The sequence below is a fragment of the Pezoporus wallicus genome, unplaced genomic scaffold, assembly GCF_028554395.1.
Source record: "Pezoporus wallicus isolate ANWC-B61680 ecotype Strahan unplaced genomic scaffold, APGP_CSIRO_Pwel_v1 scaffold_13239, whole genome shotgun sequence".
In the NCBI taxonomy this organism is placed as follows: Eukaryota; Metazoa; Chordata; class Aves; order Psittaciformes; family Psittacidae; genus Pezoporus; species Pezoporus wallicus.
The window spans coordinates 2,009,650-2,036,178 of record NW_026642052.1 but is presented as its reverse complement, the minus strand read 5'-3'; the positions used below and the strand labels follow the sequence as shown (position 1 = coordinate 2,036,178).

Below are 26,529 nucleotides of genomic sequence, written 5' to 3'. Positions count from 1 at the left end.
AAGTCAGGATTTGGTTGTGTCAAGGCCCCTTTGCGGAGGACTGAACTTTCCACAGCTCTAACCTGATCAAGACTTCATTACAAGCTCTTAAAAATGCTTTATGAGCTCACTTTCCACTGGTCCTGATGTCTTCTTGAGTAAAGTAAAACTTGAAGACTATTCTAGTTCATTTTATTGCAACTGAAGGTAGCTACTTCAAGATCAGACACTGTTTTTAAAGCTTCCTTTGTTTTTTCTAGATAGGTTTTCACATAACAGAACTACAACTTCTCTGTCACCTGAAGAGTAATAATTAATTCAACTAATATTATTTGACCAGCTATGTCAAGTATTCTTCTTGAGAGACTCAGCAGCAACTGATGAACAGAATCCCAGCCACTGATGTCAGTAAGAAACTTTACATTCCTTTGGGATTCTGCCCTGAATCAAGCCACTGGGGATTAGGCAAAGAAGTTTCAAAGGCAAAGACATACCTTTGGCTCCTACTACGCTAGAGAGGAGGCAGAGGAGTGGACAAAAAAAAGTGGAGCTGTAGGCATCAAATATATCCTTTTGTAGCCCTGTGTATACCACTCCACTTTACTTTCCCGGTGAGATTCCAGTGGAGACAGGGCTTAATGACAAAGATGTGCTAACTTCATCCCACAGCTCTCTGATTCTTCTAAACAGTTGAACTGAATTCCATTTTTGAAAACAAAGGACTGGGAAAAAGGTATAGTTTTAATAAAACTGGCAGAAAACTATGGAATTATGTTATTCAGACACTTAAATTCAAATTGACACCGCTATACCCTTTGAACTGTACTTACACCGCAATGTAGTAAGTACTGGAGAGATGGAGACCAATCATACATTCCCATACAGCTCAACAGACAAAGTATCTTTAATGGGTTCTCTCTGATCTCTTGCAGAGTAAGAAAATTATACTCAAAGAGCCTTTTACAGCGCAGGAATGTCAGCTCCTGATATTTTTCACGACATAAATCTTCTCCAGGATGATGTGCAAACAGAGGATCGCTTTCCAAAGCAGAGAAGATTCTGTTCTTGAGGTGGAAAAAATGACATGATACTGTTAACCTAAAATTATTAGCAAAACAAGTTAATGTTCTTCTAGGATAATACTAGGCCTCAAACTACAATTGTCTGATAGAAAACTTAAATTTATAAAGCCAAAATTCCAGGGAGATAAAAAATGTATTTAAATGGTTCGTCACTTGTGCTGCAATTAATCTTTTTTTATGACAGGGCTAGCATTCAGCGAGGTAGGCATGCTAATCTGTCCAACTGCAATGCCACATAAGCATTAAGGCAAGCACAGAAGATTGCAAGAAATTAAGTCAGGTCAAAGAAAGACAGAAATACTATGCTTGGCAATTAGCTCATCATGTGCATTGTAAAAGAATAAGATATATGATTTAATGCAAACAGGACAGTAAAGAAATATGGGAGAATATAGTTCTTTCTCAGTTTGAAATTAATTTCTGCAATATAGCACCTCCTGGTCTCGCCTGTACTGGTGTTTGGTAATAAGACAGTTTAAGTAGGTTGCTTAAAAGTTCTGCTCTGGAAACTGGATGTGCAAAACCAATTTCTTCATGCTCCGTACCTATAGAGTATAAATGCTCCATATCTACAGAGTATAAATACTCCCCCTTTGAAAATCACATATTCCCCGAATTAAAACATGCTTACAATTCTTGCAAAGTTTACCTTCAGCTGGATGATATCTTCGCCATCTAGGAACACTGCCATCTCCTTCCAGTTGAAGGAGGCTTTCCTACGATATCTACAAAGTGGTCCTTTAGGTAAATCTGGTAGCAAAGTATCCCATGAGCTTTGGTTGCCAGTGGCTTCTTTCAGTGTGGGTGCCATTTTTAGCTAAACTGCACCAAACAAGAAAAGATACATCACAAACTGAAGCACCACAGATGACTAATTTTTTAATAATAAAAAATCAAAAGGGTTGCTAATTAAATCCACAGACTTTTTCAAATGAATGTGTACAATAGTGCAGAGCCAACTAAAAGATTGCCCTTTTTTAGTTTTCTAATTCACTTGGCTTGGTACAACCTAGGAAAAAAAAGCCTTTGACCAAATACAAATGAACTATATAGTCTTCCTTACTAAAATAAAAGCTAAACCTTGTCAAATAAGAAAAATATGAAACAGGGACACCACTGGTTAATACTGCATAATAAGAAAGGGAGGATGAGATAAAAATCCATGCAGTAGTACCACAGTAGTGACTTCTACAGAACATATAAAGCTATAAGGCTTTTCTTCTACATGGTTAATGGAGTTCTGGAAAATTGTAAGCACACAGGTATGCACTTCTCTTATGTGTCATCCTGTCATACTCAAGACCAAATTTAAAATAAGGTATAATTTTTGCAACAACACTTAAACTTGACCTTTCTTTCTTTCTTCCCTAAAGTTCAAATTTTCATTCCTATTTGTCCTAGTTTTTTGTTGGGATAACTTCTTTTTTGGTAGCTGGCACAGTGCTGTATTTTGGATTTAGTGTGAGAGTAATGTTGGTAACACACGGATCTTTTAGTTGTTGCTAAGCAGCGCTTATCCTGATTAAGGACTTTTCAGTCTCATGCTCTGCCAGTGAGGAGAGGCACAAGAAGGCAGGAGGGAGAAGAGACAAGACACCTGACCCAAACTAGCCAAAGGGGTATTCTATACCACAGCACATCATGCCCAGTATAGAAACTGGGGGGAGTCACCCATTCTGGGACAATCACTGCCCAGGGTCAGGCTGGGCATCGGTCAGCAGGGAGTGAGCAACTGTGTTTTGCATCACTTGTCTCTCCTGGTTTCTCTCTCTTTTTCCCACTATTATTATTGTTATTATTATATTTTACCTTATTTCAATTATCAGATTGCTCATGTTTCAACCAGTGGGTTTTACCTTTGATTCCTCTCCCCATCCCACTGGGGGATGGAATGAGCAGTCACATGGTAACCCCAGTACCTGCCAGCTGGGGTTAAACCGCAACACTGTTATGTGATGGCTTGTCACATTTTTAGTCTGTCTTCCCACTATATATTTTTTCCAAATACACTTTTTTCTGTGCTGAGCTGACCTCATTATGTACATGATCAAAAGCAGTGAGGCCCTATTAAGTCTGCTGGCATTTTGTTGTGTGTATGGGTCATGCAAGTGCATTGCAAAGCTTCACAGAACCAGCAGGATTTCATTATCAGTAGGTACAACCGCACTGGTTTTGGAGAGAACGGGAATCTCGCTTTGTTTTAGAACCTGGCCCAAAGAGTAAAAGCTTACTCCTCTGCTATACCTCTTCCCGAAACAGATGTCGGAGTGCCCTCTGCTGCTACCTGCTTGTATCACACCCAGCAATTTCTGTCACTTCACGCAGGCGGCAGAGACGTGCGTTGTATTTGTAAAATGCAAAAATGATTGAGCAGGGAAACAGAAGCTGGCCACGTTATAAAAAGGGAACGGGCTGGAAAAAGCAGTTCTCAAGGGTACTGGAAGGGTACCCAGGCCCAGGGCTGGCCAAAGGCTCAGGATGGACTTTAAAGCACAGAAACTACTAGGTTGACATACTACTTTTTTTTTTTTTTTCCCCCCTCATTATCTTGATACAACTCCTTGCTATATCTCTTTTCTTTCAACCTAATACCCTTATGAAGGTCATTGTCTGCTTCTGGACAGTACAGACATAATAGAAGACGACTGCAAGGAAGCATTTCTGCATGACTTCCACATCGTTACTAGGAAGGTGCAGTTCCAGTACTGAGCAACAGGTCTGGAAAAAGAGCAGGTGGTGGAGGAGGGAGGGACTGAGAAAGAGCATTTCAACCTGAAGCTAAATAAACAGACATTGCACTTCTAATGTGAAACCAGGTAAACCAGGCAGGAGTTCAATGCTTCTGGCTCAGAACATACAAAAATTTACATTGCAGGTTTTGCATCTAACTTTATTTACACTGTAACTCACTGAGATTGCTCAAATGAGAAAACAGAAGTGCTTGTGAAAAAGGATCCTGTACTTCCAAAAAAGAATTAAATTTGTCTGTCCCCACACAAACATAATTTGGCTCCAAGCAAACAGTTTCAAAACTAATTAGGAAACCAAAGCAGGCAGTTACAACAGGAAAGTAGCGAAAGACTGCCCTGAGGAATGACATCAGTGTTAACTGCAGCCTTGCACTGACACTCCAAACTCTGCCTGGGGATGTGGCAGTACTAACTCATGTTATTTGCAACCTGCTGAGACCTGCTGCAGCTTCACTAGAAATGCCGAGTCGAAAACCTCTATACGTGGAAGGTGCTCCTGCCAGGAACTCAGATTCACGACAGGACAACACCAACGTGCAAATCACGAGCGAGTACTTTCGTTTGCAGTGTATTACCGTTAATTATCCTCAATACCGATATTGTGCCATCTTGCTGCCAGAAACACTCGCAAATGCAGAGCCGCTAGAAAAATGAAATTTAAAAGCTACCGACAGCAGTTGCCCTGAGAAAGACAACATCGGATTAAGTTAAAGGCAGGGAAAGAAATCACTTTAAGAGTCCTTGAGGTTTCGTTGCACAACCGCTATCGTAACTGCCCCACTTCGGAACGGGGCCTCACTCCTCCTCAGAAAGAAAACTAACACCTAATGCACCGGTTTTACTACGAAAAACGCACCGAGATTTGTTTCCATTAGCACCGGGCAGATGGGTGCCTCACCAGCTTGAGTCCGCTTTCAAGAAGGTGTTTTTAGGCTGATGTACCATAGCCATTAGCACAACGATACCGCTCTCCCTCAAACACACGCTGTAAGCACAGTAAGTGCCCTAGCCCACGTTCGTTCTGGACAAGGACGGAGCCCCGTGTCTCCCACCTGCAGCACCCACAGCAGTTACCTAACGCGTCCCACACGGCAGCCGCTGCGGCTCCCGGGGAGGGTAAACGGGAGGCGGACACCCCGCGGCCGCGCCGCTTGAGCTTCAACGCCGCGACCCGGGCGACAAGGACGCCGTTCTTACCTGTGCTACTGCTGTCCCCGTCCCTGTCCCCGCCTCAGGAACTGACGGAAGCACCCTGCGACGCGCTCCGCCTCCTACCCCGAAGAGGCGGCGGGGCGGGCGATGGGGTTGGTGCGGGCAGTGGGTGTGCGGGATGGCGGGGCTGCGCTGCCTCATGGCTTCTGGGCCGCGGTGCGTGTCTGGTTGGAGAAGCCGCAGGTGGCCAACAGGCGGCTGTGCGGCGCCGCCATTGAGGTGGAGGGGACGGTGGCGCTTGGGAAGGGCGGGGAAGAGTCGTCCTCCTTCGCTGCCGTATGGGGAAGCGAGGAACAGGGGGAGCGAGTGGCGTCTGCCGGGGCTGCGGAGCTGGGCCGGCTCTGGAGGGAGGTCTGCGCCCAGCTGTCACCGGAGCACGGGCATCTGCCGCCGCCTCTCACGCCTTGGGCCTGGCCGGACCCCCGCGCTGAGCTCCGCGCCGTGCTGAGGACGCTGCTGCCCCGGGCGCGCCCCGCCGGTCCGCCCGCACCACCGATGAAGGAGCTGGCGGTCCAAGGTGAGCGGGAGCTCGGCGGCGAGGGAGGGCGGAGGGCAGCGGGGCCACCGCCATGCTGGAGCGCGGTGTCTGCTGCGGGCCCGGCCGAGGTTGTCTCGCAAGTCAGATGAAAACCGCTCTGTTCCTACTTGTGAGAGTGCAGACTTGTTGTCGTGTGCTTAGATATTATTTTTACCTCTTTTTTTTTTTTTTTCCTGTAGTGCTGGGAAGTGTGAACAGTTGAAATGCAAATTACAGAGACCAAACACCTGTAGGACTCCTGTTTAAACAACCCCGTCTACAGCCTTAGGGAGGCAGAGTAAAGGGGGAGCTAATGTGTTATGTGTAAGGTGCTGCTGAGATGAGGAAAGCATTTAGGGAAGCTAAGTCCTCTGCTCCTGAAGAGGTGTAGATGACTGCTCATCTTTTTGTCTTCTTTGAAGAAGCAAGAAGGGCTGTCATCCTGCGTGCTTCTGCCCTGAGTAATCTGCCCATACAAAAAATGCTGCTTGCGGTGCACACCTAATGATGGTAGCCTTTAGAAATGCACTTAATGAAAAAAGCAGGCAGCTGTGGCACCTGTCTGAGCAAGCTGAGCTGTTTGTGTTATTACTTAGTATTGCTTAAAAGATGAAGCTAAATATTTTGTTTGGGTTGGGTTGGTTTTGTTTTTTTACCTTGTATGATGGTAATATGCTGCAGTAAATCCTACCATTAAGAAACGTATAAGGTAGAAGTTGACACCTTTTTAAGATAAATTTGGGGAGAAGTAGGGATGGGGAGTAAATTCTTATAGTAAAGCTTTGAAAAGAATCAGAATTCTGGAAGCAATGAAATTTACAATTCAGAAAGACCTGTAGTCATTTATGGGATGCTCTTGGGGCCTATAATTCTGACTCTGATGCCTTCAAATCAAAAGGAAGTGTATGTTTTTTTTTCTTTTGATGTTAAGATGTTCCTGAGCTACATCTAGAGAGCCTATCTGTAACAAAAAGCTTGGGAGAGTAATTTAATTAGGAAAAATCAAATTTAGAAGTAAAATTTAAAGAAAGAGAGGGAATTAACTAAGGATGGGCCAAGACACAATGTTTTTTTCTATTGCTAATTTATCATTTCCTGTCTCAGAAAATTGTCCACTGAAGTTTGATTACTCAGCCAATGCAGCATTCTTGGTTTGAAGATTTGCATTTGTCAGGATGTTTTCAAAAATGAGAGCAAGGTATTCTGGAGAAGTCACCCTGGATAAACACCTAAAAAGATTTTTGCAAGTGTTTTATAAAGCAATAATGCATACATATGTGCCATAAAATATGTAAAAGTGAATGCTTTTACAGTCACTTTATAGGAAGGATATAGGGAATAAGTTATTAAGATTAAAGATAAATCAGTAGCATGTGAGTACTAGGCTTTATCATGCAATTCATGCTCTGCTGCAGTTGCCTTTTTATTTGTAAGTTATTTCAAAAAGACACAGTCTCTCTTTTTAATTGTGTAGGGGTTAGTTACAGTACGTGTATGATTGATATTAAAGAATGAAATGTGGCAAAGTTGCAGAGTATCTTCTTGAAATATAATATAGGCACTCAAGTGCATTGCCAGCTGTTTGTCAGCCCATTTCAACTCTTCCAGAATCTCTAGTTTTAGAATCTGTCACTGGACAAAAACGTTTTAGTCTACAGGTGGTTGATACTGTTAAGATCAGTAGTGTTGTTGCTGAACATAACATGTTAACATAATATATGCACCTTCACCTAAAACCAGATCTTATCAGATTATCTGCCTTCAGAGTTATGAGATACTAATTTAGGGATAGATAATGTCGTTTTTACAGTGCCTTAATCCATGAACTCTGTTTGGAGAAGCTGAATGACAGTGAGGAAGGTATCTCTGCTCAATTATAATCGTAGAATAGTTCACACAATAAATAGATCCCATGCTTGAACATGGCAAAAATGATAGATATTAATAATATTAATTAGTAATGCTGAACTGATATTTTTTAGTTTTTATTAATCTAATACTGGGGTTTCAGTTAATTTGTGATGTGCTTCCCAGGATTCTGGATTCACTGTGGGGCAGGGGAAGGCACCAATTTTGTGGCAGAAAAATTTTGTTGTCTAGCTTTTTCTTTATTGAAATAGGTTTAAAGAAAATAGTCTCGGCAGTCAGCCTTGGATGTTCTGAAAATGTTATTCAGCAGAATGCTAAATTTTGGGAATGCAAACAGGATAGTAGTTTTAAATGTCAGGCACACCAAGAAATGGATTTATTCTTAGCACTGTGATTTTTCATGTGTTGTCCTAGGTATCCCTTCACTAATTTGCACTTAATATAGAAAAGAGATAAAAGTTTGTTTTGGTGCTAAAAAGAATGGTTTGAACCATGGGATAACCTATCACTATTTATGTATCTTTTCAGATGTTTACAATGGAACGGTGACCTTTCTGCCCTTGGAGGAAAACAGTGAAGGAAAATACAAGATTAAAAAGTGCAATATTTATCAAATTCAACTTGTGTACATAAAAGATGAGGAATGGTAAGTGCTGGAGGCAAGAGAGGAAGCAAACCCTGAGTTATGGCAAGGATCACACCATGTTTTAGTATTGGTATCTAGGTAATTTCCTGCTTGATTAAGTAAGTGACAGTAGTGATTGTTAAACATCTACAATACACAAAACAACACAAATCTGTTTCAACTTTGAATGTATACATTGAATGTACTCGTGGGATGTAGAAAAAAGTATGCGTATTCTGATCGTGAGGAACTAGCTATGCCTGTGAGAGCTCAGGTTCTGAAAGTGTTGATAAGGTTGAGGGTCAGACTAGAACTGCTGTGAGTTTACTGAGCTACAGTCATTGAAACATAGACCATTGCAGTTTGGTCCTGAGCATTTGCAGGCATAGCTCTAGTGAAATATGAGTAAAGCTGGAGATGATGAAATAATCAAACATACCAACTGATATATTTTCCTTCTAAATTTTCTTGTTGTTTTCATGAAACTTTTATTAATTCACTTCTACTAGTTAGTGTTTGGACATTTTGCTACATCGGGTTTTTCATCATATGCGAGACTTTGGTCTATGTGTTAAATGCAGCAAGAAGTCTCGTGCAGTGTTTGAATAGGCAGATACTAAGCTAACAAAATTCAGGGGAGACTGTTCCGTTATTCAGTAACTTCACTGTTTGGTTTTGTGTATTATGTATTTTCTTATTCTCCAGTCTACTTTTATATTTTTGATTTGACTTTTTTTAATCCACTTAATCATTGTATTCTCTCTAAGGTAGCTGAAATTATGAAATAACCTGTATTTATACGAAGTTCTTATTTTATTTTAAAGGTCTGTTTCTATTGTAGCTCCATTTCCAGAAGACTGGTTTTCAGATGGAATTGCATACCCCAAACTAGCATGGCTTGAAAATGAACTTTTGTCCAAATTGGCTAAATGGTCTGTGGAGCAAAAGCCCAGTGAGTTTAAAAGTACACTCTCACTCATTTCTGTAGCAAAATACAGCAAGGTTTATCAAGACCTTAAAGAAAAATACAAGGAGATGGTAAAGGTAAATTTAGTAAATGCAGTATTAATATGTTTTCCTATGCTTTCTTATATTTTTTGTAGTTTTAGTGAAGCTGCTGCTTTCACTAAATCCACAAGCAGTGGATTTAAATATGAAGTCATTCACACTAGAAAGCATAAAGCCCTTCCTTCTCCAAAAGCTTAGTCTGGAAGCAGCTCTGGATAGCAAATAGGTTAAACTTACTCAAATTTGGATGCTATGTTAGTGTGTGTTTCAGTTAGAGGGGCAATGTTGTATTATTGTTTACCCTGGGGATGCTGAAAGATTGCTGTGATCATCTTAATTGCTGTATGAATTAATGCCTATACACCAGACTGTAGCTGCAAGCAAGAAAAATTAGGAAATGATTTTGTAAAACATACTGTGAAAATGTTGAAAGGTTTTATTGTTGATATTTCTACACTAATAGAAAGATATAATTAGAGGAAAATTGGACTTCTGGGTAAAGGTAACGGTTGTCTTTAGCTTTGCAATAAAATTAGTGTAGTGTTGGAGCATTTTAATCTTTGTTTCGGTTCTCTCATTCACAAAATAGGGATGATACTTTGTGTCTTCCTACTTCAGATTTTGATTCTTCATGTTCTGTTGTGCCACGATAATTCTATGTCTATTATGTTTTGAAAATACATTTGCAAATGTTCATGTTATCAGTGTTTCAGGAATAATACAAGTATTTTTCTTCTGAGTCAAGCAAAAGGATGCATGCTCTATTACAGAGCAGCTGTAGCTGTTTACTTGATTGGATGACAGTAGACATTCTTTATGCCACAATTCTTTTGTGTGACTCACAAAGTCAGACAGTCTTTATTTATATTCTTTCTGTATATTTTAAATGAGATTAACATACAGCATTCGTGAAGTGCAGAAACCTGTTGAAGTGGATGAGTATCCAGGTTGAGCACTTTTTGAAGTAATTTCAGATGGTGCAGAAAATAATTTTTCTCTTGTTTTTTTGAAGGTGTGGCCTGAAGTGACAGATCCTGAGAAATTTGTTTATGAAGATGTTGCCATTGCCACTTACTTGCTGGTAGGGAACTGCCTTCCCTAAGATTATTCTATAAGTTTCTGTTGCTCAGTAATAGAATTATCCTACAGAAAATCAGTATTTTCATTTTATACTTGTTGCATTTCTTTTTTAAATAGAATGACCTGAAGTTATTACAGGCATACAAGGCAAAAGGAAGATGTTGGGAGAAAGGATGTGGAGTTTATGGGTTTCAGTAGAATCCTAGAATTGTAGAGTGGTTTGGTTTGGAAGGGACCTTAAAGATCATCCAGTTCCAACCCCCTTGCCACAGAGAGGGACACCTTTCACTAGACCAAGTTGCCCCAAGCCCCATCCAGCCTGGCCTTGAACACTGCCAGGGATGGTGCAGCCACAGCTTCTCTGGGTAACCTGTGCCAGTGCCTCAGCACTGTCATAGTAAAGAATTTCTTCCTAATGTCTAATCTAAATCTTCTCTCTTTTAATTTAAAGCCATTCTCCCTTGTCCTATCACATGTCCTTGTAAAATGTCCCTCTCCATCTTTCTTGTAGGTGCCCTTTAGGTACTGGAAAAATGTTACATGTGCCAATATATAGCCAGTTGATTACAAATAACATTTTTGGTTTTATTTTCAGCTCTGCCACCAGTTCTTTAATACAGTGGATATAAATGTTTCTGTGGTGTTACTTACAGAGACACTGTTGAAGTTTACTTGCCACTTCCTCTGTTTGTCTATGGCTGCCTTTGTTTTAGCAAGTTACTTTACATTTACACTCAGTCTAGCCCAGGGCTGTATAGCCTTGATTAATTTCAAATTCAGGTGACTCAGAAGAAATTGGAGGATGTGCTTAGCGCTTAGAAAATGATTGATACTTTGTTGGTTGATGAGAAGCTGAACATGAGCCATCAGTGTGTGCTCGCAGCCCAGAAAGCCAACTGTGTGCTGGGCTGCAGCATGGTATCAAAATGATATCCTAACAAAAGGAGCATGGTAACAGGTCAAAGGAAGTAATCCTGCCCCTCTATGCTCTGCTCTCATGAGACCCCACTTGGAGTATTGTGTGCAGTTCTGGTGTCCTCAACATAAAAAGGACATGGAACTGTTGGAACAAGTCCAGAGGAGGGCCACAAGGATGATCAGGGGGCTGGAGCACCTCCCATATGAAGACAAGCTGAGAAAGCTGGGGCTGTTTAGCTAGAGAAGAGGAGGCTGCATGGAGACCTCATAGCAGCCTTCCAGTGTCTGGAGGGTGCCTACAAGTATGCTAGAGAGGAGCTCTTCATGAGGGACTTTAGTGATAGGACAAGGGGTAATGAGTTTAAACTTACATATGTAAAGTGCAAGGTAGGTATAAGGAAGAAGTTCTTTACTGTGAGGATGGTGAGCCACTGGAACAAATTACCCAAAGAAGTGATAAATACTCCATCCCTCGACGTGTTCAGGGCCAGGCTGGACGGAGTCTTGGGTGGCATGGTCTAGTGTCCATGGCAGGGGGGTTGGAACTAGATGATCTTAAGCCCTAACTATTCTGTCAGTTGATGATCACATAATTACTGCCCCTCTCTGTAAAGTTTGTGGTTTTGTTGTTTGTTTGTTTTTTTTCTTCCCACGTATCAAGTTGTTTCCTCTGTGACTACAGGGAATATGTTCTGTCACATCTGCATTCTCTTCAAGCTTTCTTCTTTAATTTCCGATAACCTCTGCTGCTTTCTTACAGGAGAGATGAGAGCAGAAGTCTAAAATGTTTTCTTCTCTTGTCTTAGATTCTTTGGGAAGAAGAGAGAAAGGAAAAAGGGTTGACTAAGAAACAGTCATTTGTAGATCTTGGATGTGGAAATGGTCTGCTGGTTCATATTCTAAATAATGAAGGGGTAAATAGAGTGCTTTTTAAATAATAATTAAAACCCAGAGATAATCAGTAGTCTTGTTATGTTTTCTTTTATCTGGCATGCAGATAGCCAAAATTGTTAATTCATGTTGCTAAAATAGGACTTTTGTCACTTTAGTTACCAGGTTAAAATTCTAGCAGAGCTTCAGAAACCTTTCACTTATTTATCTGTTCTTATTAGTGTAATTCACTTCAATTCCAGGCTAGTTTTCAGAGGTGAGACACTAAGAGGGAAAATAAAAAGTGATTACATAATTTAGTTATGCTCTAGACAAAGTAAAAAGGAATGGGGAATCTTAATCTAGAGATTCTCTCTAGCAAGATGCTTTCCATGAACTTAATTTTATTGGAATTGAATTCTACTTGTCATGCCCTAAAAATGTTTTTCTGTATCTTTAGAAACAATCCTGTGATCTGTTAATTGTGAAAATGCCTATCAATGTAATGTGCTTTAGGGAGTGAAAATGTGGCAACAGCAGAATTTAGTTGCTTGAGGCATAGTTTCTGAAACAGCAAAGAAAGTGAGATTGAACAAAACCCAGTGAAGTTGAGTCTTTCAGAAAATTGTATTTTCCACTTTTGGGAGAACATGTTAAAGTGTGTTAATTTAGGAAATTACTACCTCCTATTTGATCAATAGATGTCATTGGCAGTAGGAAGAAGTCCCAAGTTCTCCTAGCACAAGTTTTCTGTCTTTGTGTAGCCAGAAAAATTTGATCTGCTGTAAACCACTGTTTTACCTGTGGAGGTTTCTTTTCGTACATCATTAGGTCATCACTGCTATAGCACTGACAGACATTGTTGACTGGCAAGAAATCATGTGTGAGAGTTTTATGAGACTTGGTACCTGATTTTGGTTAGTTCTGCACATTATTATTGAAATTCAAATACTGTAACTTATGCATTTTTAGGTCTTGCTTTAGTTTCCAGTCCTATTTCCTCTTTTCATGAGTTCACACAGGGAAAGGTGTGTTTGAACTCCAGCAGGCTAATTGACTTCAGTAGCTGAAGGGTGTCTGTCCAGCAAGAACTGCTTAGAGTAGCCCTCTTCCCTGAGCCCTGTGAGTGATACAGCAATACTCGCCTCGGGATAGGTTTTGATATTTTAAAAGCAAACAAAAAGCTTCTACCCAAAATGGTGAGGCTGTGTTTCATTATGTGTCTAAATTGTGGTATGAATGAATTAAGTCAGTATTAATTCATTTAGTGAGGCTATTTGACAGTTTCTGCTAAATGTAGTACTTAAAAATGATACTTTTTCTTCTTCAAATATTTCAGCATTCAGGTAGAGGAATTGATGTGAGGAGAAGAAAAATATGGGACATGTATGGATCAGGAACTCATTTAGAGGTATTATGCAAATGTATGTCAATTTTACTGATTTGTAACTTTATTCATTTCTTCATTGCTTCAGGTTGTGTTGATGCAAATGTAATCAAACAAATGAGGTTGCAGACAGTTCTCTAAAAGTGATCTGTGGGTTTGGGATGATGACACCCATATATCTTGTGGGACTGTGCATCGTTAAGGGAATTAGGAGAGCAATACTTGTATATTTGCAACTTCCTTATTTTTCATCTAAGACTGTCTTGATTTCCTTCTGCATATACAGACATGCACACCAGAAACAATCTTTGGTTTTACTGGAAGATCAGTATTAAGCAGCTTTGTTTCTACCACTCTACCTCCTAAAAAGTATTAATATCCAGAGTTGTGCACAGTTTATTCTTGAAAGTGATTCTGACCTTCTAGTGCTATGTGCTGTTTTGGGGACAAAATTGTTGAACCTCAGAGGAGCCAATCTCTTCTGTACTGAGCTTACGGTAAATAATAGCAATAATAGCCTTCATAAAAAAATGAACAGGAAAATGAGTCTGAAAGAGGGATTACATTTCAAGTTCCACATTAGCATTTTTGTGAGCATTGGAGTATTCACTAACTCCATCTGTTCTTGGTCAGATACTTGTCAAAGTGTGGTACTGATGAACAGTTGCCCTTTGGAGGTGAGGTTCATGGCTTCTTGTTCTCTAGACTCCTGAAATTCCTCACTTTTCTCTCAAAAATTGGCAGCGTCAAATATATTAGAATTTTCCACCTGTAGTTTTCTAGTAGTTTTGTTTAAAAGTTAATTCAAGGTATCTTTGAATGCTAACATTTTGTGTTAAATCAGTAAAAGAGCAGCAGTTTTCACAGACGGGAGGTGGAGCTTTCACAGCCTTGTGCAGCCTCCTCTTTGCCACCCTGCCATTTTGGGTGCAGATTGCCAAAACTGACAGATTCCTTTGCAGCACTCTGCAAGCAGATTGTACTGCAAGGCTTCAAGAAACAATCTGAAACATCAAGCTGTGGTAAGCCTTCATTTGTGTTACAGAATCATAGAATCCTAGAATGGTTTGGGTTGGAAGGGACCTTAAAGCTCATCCAGTTCCAACCCTCTGCCATGGGCAAGCACACCTTCCGCTAGACCACATTGCTCCAAGTCCTGTCCAGCCTGGCCTTCAGCACTTCCAGGGATGAGGCGTCTGCAACTTCTCTGGACAACCTGTGCCAGTGTCTCACTGTTACACTATATTATGTTCTGATCATACTAAACCTGTTTTATAGGTTTGTTTTTCTGCTCACGTTTCAGTATTATGGAGAGTGTTGAATTTTGGACATTCGTTTCATATTGAGGTCTGGCTGTTTACAGTTTCTCATATTTCTTGAATCATAAGGAAACTTCTGAGCATCAGCTGTCCCTCTCTGCAGCATGAGGCAGCAAAATACAAAAGGGCATGTGTTATTTGTCTTTTTTAAAAGAAAAAAAAGACTTCAGAGAACACTTGAAAAATCCAGACACAAAACAAATATATCCAAAATATATATATATATATATATATATATATATATAAAGAAAGTACTAATTTATGAGGGAAGGAGTTATATAACAAACAGGAAGGGTGAAATGATTTTTCAAGGCTCCAGTAGGTACAGGAACCACAGACAGAGAAAGCACATACTCACAGCTTTTTGTTAACCTCAAAGCTAATTTAGTTGTGATTTTTACTTAAAGCATGAGTTGCAGGATGAATATTGCCATCTGTGACACTCACTGCCAATACTAACAATATAAATGAATTTAACAGGTGGCGTTACACATTGCCAAACTGCTGTCAGACATGGTGAATACAAATTTGATTACAGGTCACTGTCAAAATGTGGAGTGTGGCACTGATAATTCTTCTATGCCTAAATTGAACAATCAAAACTGAACAGTAATGTAGGAGTAATTTATTTAATCAACTATAGGAAAATCTTACCAAACATTTGATTTAACATCTACTAACCTGACAAAAAGAAATGTTACATATAATATCTAAACGTATATATACGTAAATAAAAATGGTTAGACATTGTATTTAAGGGGAGCAGTAATACACCATACTAATACTTAAAACACCTAACATAGTGCTTTCTGAAGGGGGAAACTGGGGTGTAATCGAGGTAGTCTTAAGATTTCTGAAATTCTCTAGTAAGTGTTTTTTGGTCTTGTTTAGGTTTTTTGGTTGGTTGGTGGTTTTATTTAATTCCTATATAGATGCTACTTTGTGTATACATGTGAATTTTGAACTCGTAAAACATGCATTTTGTCTATAGAAGGAGTATGGGCATCATTTTCAGGGCTTTTCCTAAAGATCTCTGGAGAGTTAATTTAAAACTTTTTCTCAAATCTGCACATAATTATTTTGAGATTCATACAGGGTTTTGCAGAAGAGTATGTGTACTTCCACAGTATCAAAATCTTTTAAGTGCTTTCTTTGCTGAACTTGGTTCAAGGTATGAAAACTATTCTGCGAGTCAGTACTGTGATGGGAAGACTTCTGTGCTGATGCCTCCTCAATCCATATATATTGAAATTCCATGAAGCAAAATACTATTCCAAAGCCCACCAAAGAAACCTTCTTTCTTTAACCTATTTTTTCCTATTTTTGCTCCTGATTTCGCATGTATCGTAAGGTAGTTTTGGTGCAACTCAGCAGGGTGTGGAATGGCAAGTGTTAGGCTGGGTTAGGTTTCTTCTATGTGAATTATTAGGTGTGAAGGGAGATGTTCTGTCTATTAGGATTTGATTTGGGAAGAGTCTGTGAATAAGAAGGTAATAGTAAAGCTGTGTTCTGATTAGTTGCTATGTGAGTCCTAGGTCTGTAAGACATACCAAATAGTGGCTTTCTGCCAAATTAAGTCCATGCATACATGCAACAGAAGGAGAACGGCAAGCAATCCTAATCCAATATGTGATACTTAATAGAATCATAGAATAGTCAAGGTTGGAAAGGACCCTAAGATCATCTAGTTCCAATCCTGCTGCCATGGGCAGGGACACCTCACACTAAACCATGTCACCCAAGACTCCATCTTTAGGGTGCCAGGTACCTTAACCAAAACTGTTATTCCACTCTTTGTCCAACCAGTGTCACTAACTTACTGCTTTATAGCTATAACAAATTACAACCTGGCAAAATTGTAGATTGAGGAAAAACATTGGTGTCTGTGGTTCTCATTCACCTTGTGTTTGTAAGCTTGTATAATTTTATATTGTTGCTTAGTTCTTTTATTAACAAATAAAATGGATTTAAAGGAACCTGTAATATAATTCATTAAATGTATTGTTTGGTTGGTTTTGGTTTGGTTTTTTTTTTTTTTTTTTTTAGGAATCTACAATCATGCCAGGTGACACTCATCTCTTTCCAGACACTGACTGGCTCATAGGAAATCATTCAGATGAATTAACACCATGGATACCTGTAATTGCAGCTAGGTATCTTCAGAGGGAGGGAAGTGCGAGGGAAGGAATTAAACAAACAAACCAAAGCATAATTACATATGTGGGCTTGGTGCACACTGTTACTTTGCAGCCACATCTGCTTTCCTTGCTGCTTTTGATGGCAGTTGATTATTTCTACATAATTTCATTTCCTGTGGAAAAGCACAGATGTAGTGTTTACTTTCTTATAGAATTCAGTACAGCATTTTGCTTTCCAAGTTCAAACCTCAGAACTGATGTGAATCTGTTGTTTGGTTTTGTAGTGGGGGGGGGGTGTGGGGGTGTGTGTTCTTTATTTGTTTGTTTTTTAAAATTGCTGTTGGTTCTTCCTTACTTTGAACCATTGTGCCCTTTGCAACCAGCTGCAATAGCTTAATATCTGCAGCTGTAGTCTTGCAACCCAACTTGGTGCAGTAATTTGCTATAGCAAATACTTTGTGAAACAGTGTTTTTGATTCTGATAATAGATCTACTACAAGAGGGAAATATAAATACTATTTCATGCAGCTGTCACTTAATGAAAATTCCCATTATTGTATCTAATGGGTTATTTGTTAAATATGTGCATTCCCTGAAGCAACATTCTGTTCAGGAGTTTGTTATCCTTCTTGTAGGTCTTCCTATTCTTGTCGCTACTTTGTGCTGCCCTGTTGCTTCTTTGATTTCTATGGAAAATACAGCCGAAGACAAAGCAAGAAAACCCAGTACAGAGAGTATCTTGATTTCGTTGCCCAAGTGGGATTTGTATGCGGCTTTAATGTGGAGGAAGATTGCCTTAGAATTCCATCAACAAAGAGGGTAATTTTGGACTATGTAGGGCTTTTGTCTTTTTAATTATTATTACTTTAAGCTGCTAGCTGTCTGAAACATACGGATGTTTGTTCATTATTGTCCTAAGATCAGTTGCATTACTTGAGACAGTATGCTCTGCAGAGATAGTATAAATACTCAGAAAGGGAAGGTTTTATGATTATTTCTTTTGCCAGGCTACAGGATGGAAAACTCGTGAAGCTTTTTGTTGTTGTTTTTTTTTTTTTTACTTAATTTTCCCAGCTGCCTGTGTTGCATTATTTGGACTTAATTTTTCTGTTTTTCATGTCCATGAAATTCAAAGTGGAATGTCCTCAGAGTAGGAAGAGGTATCCAGCTTTAATTTTATAAACAATCTGAGGGCCAGAAGTAATCTTTACTCTGTGCTTTTGTGGCATGATGGCTTATGGCCTGATTACTGGATTTCTTCTGTGGCACCAATATTTGGAGACTAAAATCAAGAAACCCTCAGATGTTAATGAGCATTGAGTTTGAATGGATATCTCCTGTAGGTGGATTTAGAAGCCTGTGTGTAAGACATGTGCACGTTGGAAGGCCGTGTGTATGGGAGACTGTTTAAATAGTTATTTATCTGTTTCTACTAAATAGGTAAGCCTTATTGGAAAAAGCAGGACCTATCCACCTGCAGAACATGCTCTGATTGACAAGCAGATAACACAGTATATTAATAATCATCAGACCTGTGCTCTGCTCATGTGTAACAGAAAAGTTGCATGTAATCATAAGGACCACTCTGATGTGTGCAAAGAAGCCAGCTCTGAACTTCCTGAAAATGAGACTAAGACTGCTGGTACAATTTGGATGCCTGGATTTCAACCCAGAGAAAAAGTAGAACAAATCAGAAACTGTGCTTCCCTCCCTCGGGATTTTGTAGATGATGTGGTTCTCAGTGTGGCAAACTTGCTGTTAAATGCAACCTCCCAAAACTCATGTTCTGATATGCGTGATCGAAATACAAATACCTGGAATCAAGGAGGTGAGATTGTCTTTGCTTTCTTTATCTTTTGCTGGTAGAGGATGTCTTTTTCCAATGCATTGACATAGTTTTTAAACTTACTAAAATAGAATTGCAGAATCATAGAATCATTAGGGTTGGAAAGGACCTTAAGATCATCCAGTTCCAATCCCCCCTGCCATGGGCAGGGACACCTCACACTAAACCATATCACCCAAGGCTCTGTCCAGCCCGGCCTTGGGCGCCGCCAGGAGTGGAGCATTCACAACTTCCCTGGGCAACCCATTCCAGTGCCTCACCACCCTCACAGTAAAGAACTTCCTCCTTATATCCAATCTAAACTTCCCCTGTTTAAGTTTTAACCCATTACCCCTTGTCCTATCACTACAGTCCCTAATGAAGAGTCCCTCTCCAGCATCCCTATAGGCCCCCTTCAGACACTGGAAGGCTGCTATGAAGTCTCCACGCAGCCTTCTCTTCTCCAGGCTGAACAGCCCCAACTTCCTCAGCCTGTCTTCATACAGAAGGTGCTCCAGTCCCCTGATCATCCTCATGGCCTCCTCTGGACTTGTTCCAACAGTTCCATGTCCTTTTTATGTTGAGGACACCAGAACGTCACACAGTACTCCCAAGCGAGGTATAGTTTTTAGGCAATACCATGAGCAGTACAGTAGCAATTAAAGGCACTTTTTTTTATTCTGCAATGTTTTATTGCACACTAGGATGTTAATAAAGCATAAGTTTATAAGTTATTGTAAGAATTATATATTCTTATAGGAATATTTTGGAATTGGTGTGGGTTTTTTTGCTTTACACTTAAATACTAGGCCTGCATCAATTTTTATTACAAAAGCCAAACCAAACCCACAGCTCCTCCCTCTGTACTAAAACAGAACATATACACCTATCTGTGGAGAACAGTAAGTTTTCTATCATAACAGCTATAATTTTGTAAGAATCGTGTAAGAAGTGCTTTGAAGTGCCATTTGATTATGACATGATTAGGAATTTTTAGTTTAGTCTTAGGAAGAAAAAGAGCAGACGTTGTTAATTTTATAAGCATTCTCGCTACCATCGTTCCATTTTTCTCCATTTTTATTATTTACTTACTTGTTGTTTGTCGTATGTTACTGTTACAGGATATCCCTTGAGTCATTCTCTTTTCTCTAAATATGTGCATGTAAACAGTGCTTATTGCAATGAAGGTTACTTGGTACTACAAAAAAAGGATGAAAATAAAAAATTCCTTACTGTGGAAATTCTGACTTGAGTCCTGTAGAATGAAACCTGCTATTTTACAGACAATACACATATAAAATTGTATCACACATAATATTAGGAGTTCAAAGTTGATGCAGTACTGGTAAATAGTTCATAGATTCTGCTCATAATCGTTAACTTATAAAGTCCTAAGAAAATTTAACTTCTACATATGTATACATTTCAATAGCTACACCATTATTTATTGCAGAAAGCCTTTCCTTGAAAGAAGTAGCAGAACACTTACATAAAGAGACTTTAAAAAGGCTAAAGAGTGAATATGGAGGCCTGCAGACACTTCTCAAGAACAATCATCAAGTATTTGAAGGTAAAGAAGTGAGGTTTAGTTTTGGTTTGGTTTTCTTTAATAATTTATTTTGTCTCCTCTGTATGCTGTTAAACACAACTGGAAAATTACTGTGGTGGTGGTTTTGTTTTTTTAACCACTTTCAATATCTGTCTGGCCTTATCAAGATCCACAGTGTAAGTGCTGACACAAAATAAAACCAGTCTTCATGCGAATCTGTTAACTGTGAGGCTTGATGTGCTTACATAGACTGTGGTGGCATGGCAGAAAGAATTCAGTAGCAAGTTTCTGTGGTTGCCTGGGTTTGTCAATAATTTTGTTGCTTGTATGTTTGGGGTATTTTTCCCCATTGTGGCGGTGTGTTTTGTGTGGGTTTTGGTGTGTGTTTTCATTTGTTTGGATTTTTTGAGGGTTTTGTTGTGGGGTCTTTGTTTTGTTTGGAGTTTATTTTTTGTTTGCTTTGAGCTAGTCACACTGCATTTATTATGTGTCTGAATTGGATTCCCTGTCGTTAGGGATAGGTAGAATAGATTTACAACCTGTTAAATGGAGTGAGCGTTTTAATTAGGTATGGATGCTGTCTGCACATTACCTCTGAAGAAAGACTAGGATTAAGGCCTTATCTTTCTTAGCAATTTACATCACATGGAAGCTCCATGGAGCTTCAGTAGGGACTGTTTGATTCTTTCCTTCACCATGTCACCATAACAAGTGACTTCTATCAGCAAGTGGTCTATGAGGACATTGCTCATGCCAAAGGCAACAGAGAACAACATGGCTGCAGCTTTTTTGCCATTTTTTTCTAAAGTGTATTTCTTTTAAACTTAAGGAAAACGGATGCACACACACACAAAAAGGGGCTTAGAGTGGCTGATCTGTGGCAGTTTCTTTTGATCTGGCATCTTGTCCAGTACAGGTCTGGTTTTCTAGTTAAAAATACACTTGATCATAAATAGCACTAGATCTGCTCATTTTTCTTCATCATTTGAGAGAGTTGTTAAAGCTGAATGCACTCCTGGATTGCCTTTGTATGAGTTCAGATCAATTTGTGTATCACAGGGAAACCTTGAGGGATGACTTCATCCAGGCCTAAATGTGTGATACTAAGCTTTCATTTGACTTGTTACCTTTGGAATAGCAGTTATCAGAATGCACAATGGTGTCAGTTAACTGATGCAAGTGTGTAATACAGAAGGTATGATTGAAGCAGAATATGAAAATAGAGCATGGCAACTTAGAAATGGCAGATTCTTCCCTCCTCATTTTCACTGTTGTTTTTAATCTTTTTTTTTCTTTCTCTCTTAAATTTTATTCTGTTTTGTTCACACATTTAAGGAACTGGCAAAGGTTCCCAAACGTGTGTGTGCAGTTTATGGTCCTGATGCAGCAGATGAATTAAAAGAGTGCACAAAGTGGCAAACTATAATTCCCTGATGGTTCATATGAAGGATTAGACTTTTCATCTCCTTGGTGCAGTGTATTTTTTGGGTCAGTAAACCATTGTCTTTGCAAAAGCATTTCTGTGTAGTGAAAAAGTAATAGAACTCTTACTAGATTTTTACTGTTAATCACATTTCAAATGTGGGATACTTTGAACACAGGAAGGATTACAGTTCTTGAAGCTGAAACTCCTTTGTCAGGATTTGCAGTCTAAATTCAGAGGATTTTAGTCTACATGATCCTAACTGCTGTATTTGAAATAAGCGTCTACAAAGTTGATACAAAGGTACCTCAAACTATTCAGCATCACAATAAAGCATCTCACAGGGAAAACAATCAATTCTGCTTTAGACCATGTCTATATCATCTTGGTTTGTTACATAGTTCTTTCCATTCCTGTGCACGTGGCACGTTTGGTTTTGCCTGAGTGATCCATTTGTAGAACATATATTTTATTCACAGGCTGTCACTGTGCATTTTTTCCAGTATAATTCCCATGGCTGTCTATTCACAGCTGCTTTTTGTTTGTTTCTGAATCTTAGTTCTAAATGGGAGAGTTCATATTCGTGACTGGAGAAAAGAGAAACCGTCAAGGAAAACTAAGCCTGAAGTGAAGCGCCGCCTTTCAGCTGAAGCATTTAAAACACGTCTCTGTTGGTTTTTCATTCATCATCCTGATGGTTGTTCTTTGCCTTCTGAATCCTGCCCGTATGCTCATGGGACTGAGGAACTAAGGCAGTCTCAGAAGATTAAAAAGAAGAAAAATATACAGTAATAAAATGCCGCCACTTATGTTTAAGCTGATGTACATAACCAAATATGTGACTGACTTTGGGACTGCCTAGTGCATGAAGATCTGTACAGTATGGAGGGGTTTCCCAATTCCTATGCATCTTATTTTCCATTTAATTTACAAGTTCTGCATTTCTCATTCTTTTATTTTGTCATTAACATGGGAAGTGTATGTAGTAAAGTATGTAATACTTCTGGATTTTGTTTCGGCTTGACTAGCGTGCATTTGTATAAGTTGAAAAGTTTAAAAGCTTTGTTTCCTAGGGCACTCTTCATGATCCTCAATGAGATCAAATGTACATGATGCATCATTTTCAGACCATGAAAATCAGCTGATTTTTTTTCTAGATTGTCCAGGAGTATTTGTGATTTCTTATGACTCAGAGGCTCTATCAGTCAAACTGGTGAGATTTCACTTTCCTGACCTGACAGCGTCTTCTCCCTGTTACTATGATATAATATTACATGTTATCCTTTGTTTCTTGGTCAGGCACTAGTCCTCTAGTCTGTGTATTTCATACTGATTCAAAATCAGTGCTAAATTGAAGAATAACTTCCTGGGAAATCATTGTGAAAGTTTTCACAGTAAGCGTAGGTTTTTACGGCTATGTAGGTCATCCTGTGCTTTCCCTCTTATTTTTAAAGTAAGGAGTAACAGTAACATTGGAGTGGAAGGGCTTGGCTTATCGGATAACAGAGGAATGTCTTAGCACCTTGTGCGGGTGATGGTTTGCTGTTAGTTTATGTAAAAGGCTTAACTTTAAATGTACATCCAAAGAAGAGCAATGAAGCTTGTGAAGTGTCTGGAGCCCAAGTCTGACAAGGACAAGAGGTAGTGGCCTCAAGCTGTGCCAGGGGAGGTTTAGATTGGATATGAGGAAAAACTTCTTCACTGGAAGAACTGTTAAACTGTTGGAATAAGCTTCCCAGGAAAGTGGTGGAGTCACCATCCCTGGAGGTATTTAAAAGACATGTAGATGTGGCACTTAGGGACATGGTTTAGTGATGGACTTGGCAGTGCTGGGTTAATGGTAGGACTTGATGACCTTAAGAGTCTCTTCCAACCTAAGTCATTCTATGAACTTAGCAGAAATCCTAATTATTTCCCAGTAACAGTCACTGAACTAGTGTCATAATTCATATCTGTCAAGTGCAAAGTACTTTTAAAATTCAGTATCTGAAATGTGGAGGTGAGAGCAATGACATAGAAATGGATTGCAAGACAAAGAGGTCTAGGGATAAGAATGAGTAAGCTGTGTGAGAACTCTGTAAGAGCTCAGGGAATCTGAAGAACAAAGGAATGAAATAATTGAGGACAAAGCAGAGGAGAAATGAAAGATGACACTATGAACACCTTTCAAAACCATTCCAAAGCCACTTTTCTAACACCCTGACTTTCATCCAACATGTTCCAGTCCAGTGTATGCAGAGGAAGCAGGGTCTGAATGTGTTTGACGTGCCAGGAGCACGTCTGAAGTGTTGCATGTTCTCCCTTCTCTTTGCACTCCTGGAAGAAGCAGTAGCTCTTGATAGATAACAGTGACCCTGATAAGTGCAGCAGTACCTTACTCCTGGATCACAGACCATGTTATGCAGTATGCCAGGTAGCACAGGAGCTATGGTGGGCTCTGAGTCTTTCCCCATGCCTCTGGTCTGCAGTGTTGGACCGTGTGTCAGCAACTGAGCCCCACACAACCACTTACTCACTGTTGTTGTTCCCACCCAACATCCAGTGGGATGGGGGAGAAAAACAGAAGAGTAAAAGTGAGAAAACTCGTGGATTAAGATAAAGACAGCTTAATAGGTGAAACAAAAGCCACATGCACAAGTGAAGTAGAAAAAGGAATTCATTCACCACTTCCCACATGCAGGCAGGTGTTCAGCCATCTCCAGGCAAGCAGAGCTCCAGCATGCATAACAGTTACTTGAGAAGACAAGTGGTGTAACTCTGAATGTCCCTCCCTTCCTTCTCCCAGCTTTATATGCCAAGCTTGACACCATATGGTATGGGATAGCTCCTGCGTCCATTAAGGTCAGCTGTTCTGGCTGTGTCCCCTCCCTTCTGGACTCCCAGCCTACTTGGTGGGGCAGTATGGGAAACCCAGTCAGCCTTGATGATGTGTAATCACTGCTCAGCAATAACTAAACATCCAAATTATCAACACTGTTTCCAGCAGAAATCCAAAGCATAACCCCATACCAGCTACTGTGAAGAAAATTACAAAAGCAGCACACCATGTCCTGAATTTAGCACTAGGCATTTCAAAAAGAAGATAAACCCTTGGGTAAGGGGCAAATCGGGTGTAGTTCAGTTAGGGTGATTGGAAAAAAAGGAAAGAATAGTGTAAGCCAGATGAACTGCAACTTCTGTGAAGCAGGGCAGCACAGTAAGGGAACACAGCTGATGGTCTTCTTACTGGTATAGGAATCTCAGGAAAATAGCTTATTGAGGGGACAGATTTGAGAACAGCCATGGAATTACATAAACTTGCATGCAATCAAGTGTGAAGTCGTTTGTGTTAGCCTTTATTTGGCTACATGCAGGGTAAGAATTCCCCATGATGCTTACTGTGGTAAACATACTGATAATGTTTGATAAGAAGAAGGCTCCTATAAAACTTAAGTTCATGTGATCTGCATATGGAGATTGCTTCCAGATGGTGCAAAGAGCAAAAACAGACTTTCAATTGTTTTCCTGTCATTGGTCTTCTCTAATGATTCACATTGGGGTTGGATGTGTTTGACTTGAAACATTTCCTGAGTTAGATAGAGTTCACCTGTGGAGCCTCTCAGATGGGCTTGCAGGAAGTCAGGGTTAAGAATTTGGAAGAAGGTTGGCTGTATTTTGGTTGTGCCTTTTTTTTCACGTCATTCTTTCCAATAACTGGTGAATGAAATACCTGCTTGACTCATTGAAGTCAAAAATGCACACAAGATAAGACCAGTGAATTAGCTTTACCTCTTTTATTATTTTTGCAATGCTATCAGAACTAGTGTAGCATACAATGATACTGTAGTACCCTGCCTCCTACTGTCTCTGAACTCACCAGCGCACAGATTGTTGCAGATGTACAAAGGCTGTTCCCCTTCCTGTTTGGCATCCCTGCAGGTGGCAAGCCAGGCAGCAAATCTCCTATAATTACACAAACTTCCCTGTTGTTTGGAGAAGTGGTAAGAGAACATTTTTGCATCTAAATGCCAGCCTTATATAATTCAGCATTTAAATGTGAAGGTAACTGCTGAAGGTGTGAAATAGCTCTGCTTTCTCTAAATTCTGTATCTTGTTGCTTTCTCTGTGATCCACATGCTTAAAATGGCATTAATACAATATTCAGCTTTAGCGATGAAGTACTATACAGAGTAAGAATCAGTTTCTCTCCTGATAACAAAGCTCTTGCTCCACAAGGGGTTCAAGCATAAAGTTTAACCATGACAAGTGCAAGGTCCTACACCTGGGTCGGAGCAATCCCAGGCACAGCTACAGGTTGGGCAGAGAAGAGATTCAGAGCAGCCCTGTGAAGAAGGGCTTGGGGGTGCTGGTTGATGAGAAAATGAACATGAGCCGGCTTCAGTGTGTGCTCGCAGCCCAGAAAGCCAACCGTATCCTGGGCTGCATCAAAAGGAGTGTGACCAGCAGGTCGAAGGAGGTGATCCTGCCCCTTTACTCTGCTCTCATGAGACCTCACCTGGAGTATTGTGTGCAGTTCTGGTGTCCTCAACATAAAAAGGACATGGAACTGTTGGAACAAGTCCAGAGAAGGGCCACGAGGATGATCAGGGGACTGGAGCACCTCCTGTATGAAGACAGGCTGAGGAAGTTGGCGCTGTTCAGCCTGGAGAAGAGAAGGCTGCGTGGAGACCTCATAGCAGCCTTCCAGTATCTGAAGGGGGCCTATAGGGATGCTGGAGAGGGACTCTTCATTAAGGGACTGTAGTGACAGGAGAAGGGGTAACGGGTTAAAACTTAAACAGGGGAAGTTTAGATTGGATATAAGGAGGAAATTCTTTCCTGTTAGGGTGGTGAGGCACTGGAATGGGTTGCCCAGGGAGGTTGTGAATGCTCCATCCCTGGTGGTGTTCAAGGCCAGGCTGGACAGAGCCTTGGGTGCGATGGTTTAGTGTGAGGTGTCCCTGCCCACGGCAGGGGGGTTGGAGCTAGATGATCTTAA

The 26,529-nt window shown here is 40.1% G+C and overlaps 2 protein-coding genes across 8 annotated transcripts in view; one reads left to right on the top strand and one right to left on the bottom strand.

The window, feature by feature from the left end:
- Positions 1-2,294, bottom strand: part of ACOX3 (acyl-CoA oxidase 3, pristanoyl) — a 30,472-nt gene extending 28,178 nt beyond the window's left edge. Inside the window, exons 1-3 of one of the 4 annotated variants that reach the window (XM_057426714.1) lie at positions 2,236-2,294; positions 1,711-1,883; positions 810-1,043 (exon numbers count right to left, since the gene is read on the bottom strand). In XM_057426714.1, the coding sequence (XP_057282697.1) occupies positions 810-1,043; positions 1,711-1,872 (396 nt within the window). In that variant the 5' untranslated portion in view covers positions 1,873-1,883; positions 2,236-2,294. Of the gene's footprint in view, positions 1-809; positions 1,044-1,710; positions 1,884-2,235 lie in introns of those variants that run through there. The other 3 variants (XM_057426715.1, XM_057426713.1, XM_057426716.1) reach the window with 3 other exon arrangements.
- A 2,806-nt stretch (positions 2,295-5,100) lies between these two features.
- On the top strand, positions 5,101-22,677 carry TRMT44 (tRNA methyltransferase 44 homolog). 4 transcript variants are annotated; one of them, XM_057426717.1, is made up of 11 exons: positions 5,101-5,540; positions 7,938-8,055; positions 8,859-9,078; positions 10,055-10,123; positions 11,847-11,954; positions 13,250-13,321; positions 16,663-16,769; positions 17,390-17,573; positions 18,195-18,582; positions 20,033-20,149; positions 22,111-22,677. In XM_057426717.1, the coding sequence occupies exons 1-11, from the start codon at positions 5,111-5,113 to the stop codon at positions 22,341-22,343; spliced, it is 2,046 nt and encodes a 681-aa protein (XP_057282700.1). In that variant the 5' UTR covers positions 5,101-5,110; the 3' UTR covers positions 22,344-22,677. The 4 variants fall into 4 exon arrangements, with proteins under 4 accessions (XP_057282700.1, XP_057282702.1, XP_057282701.1 ...); XM_057426719.1 differs by lacking the exon at positions 11,847-11,954; XM_057426718.1 differs by lacking the exon at positions 13,250-13,321.
- The last annotated feature ends 3,852 nt before the right edge of the window (positions 22,678-26,529 follow it).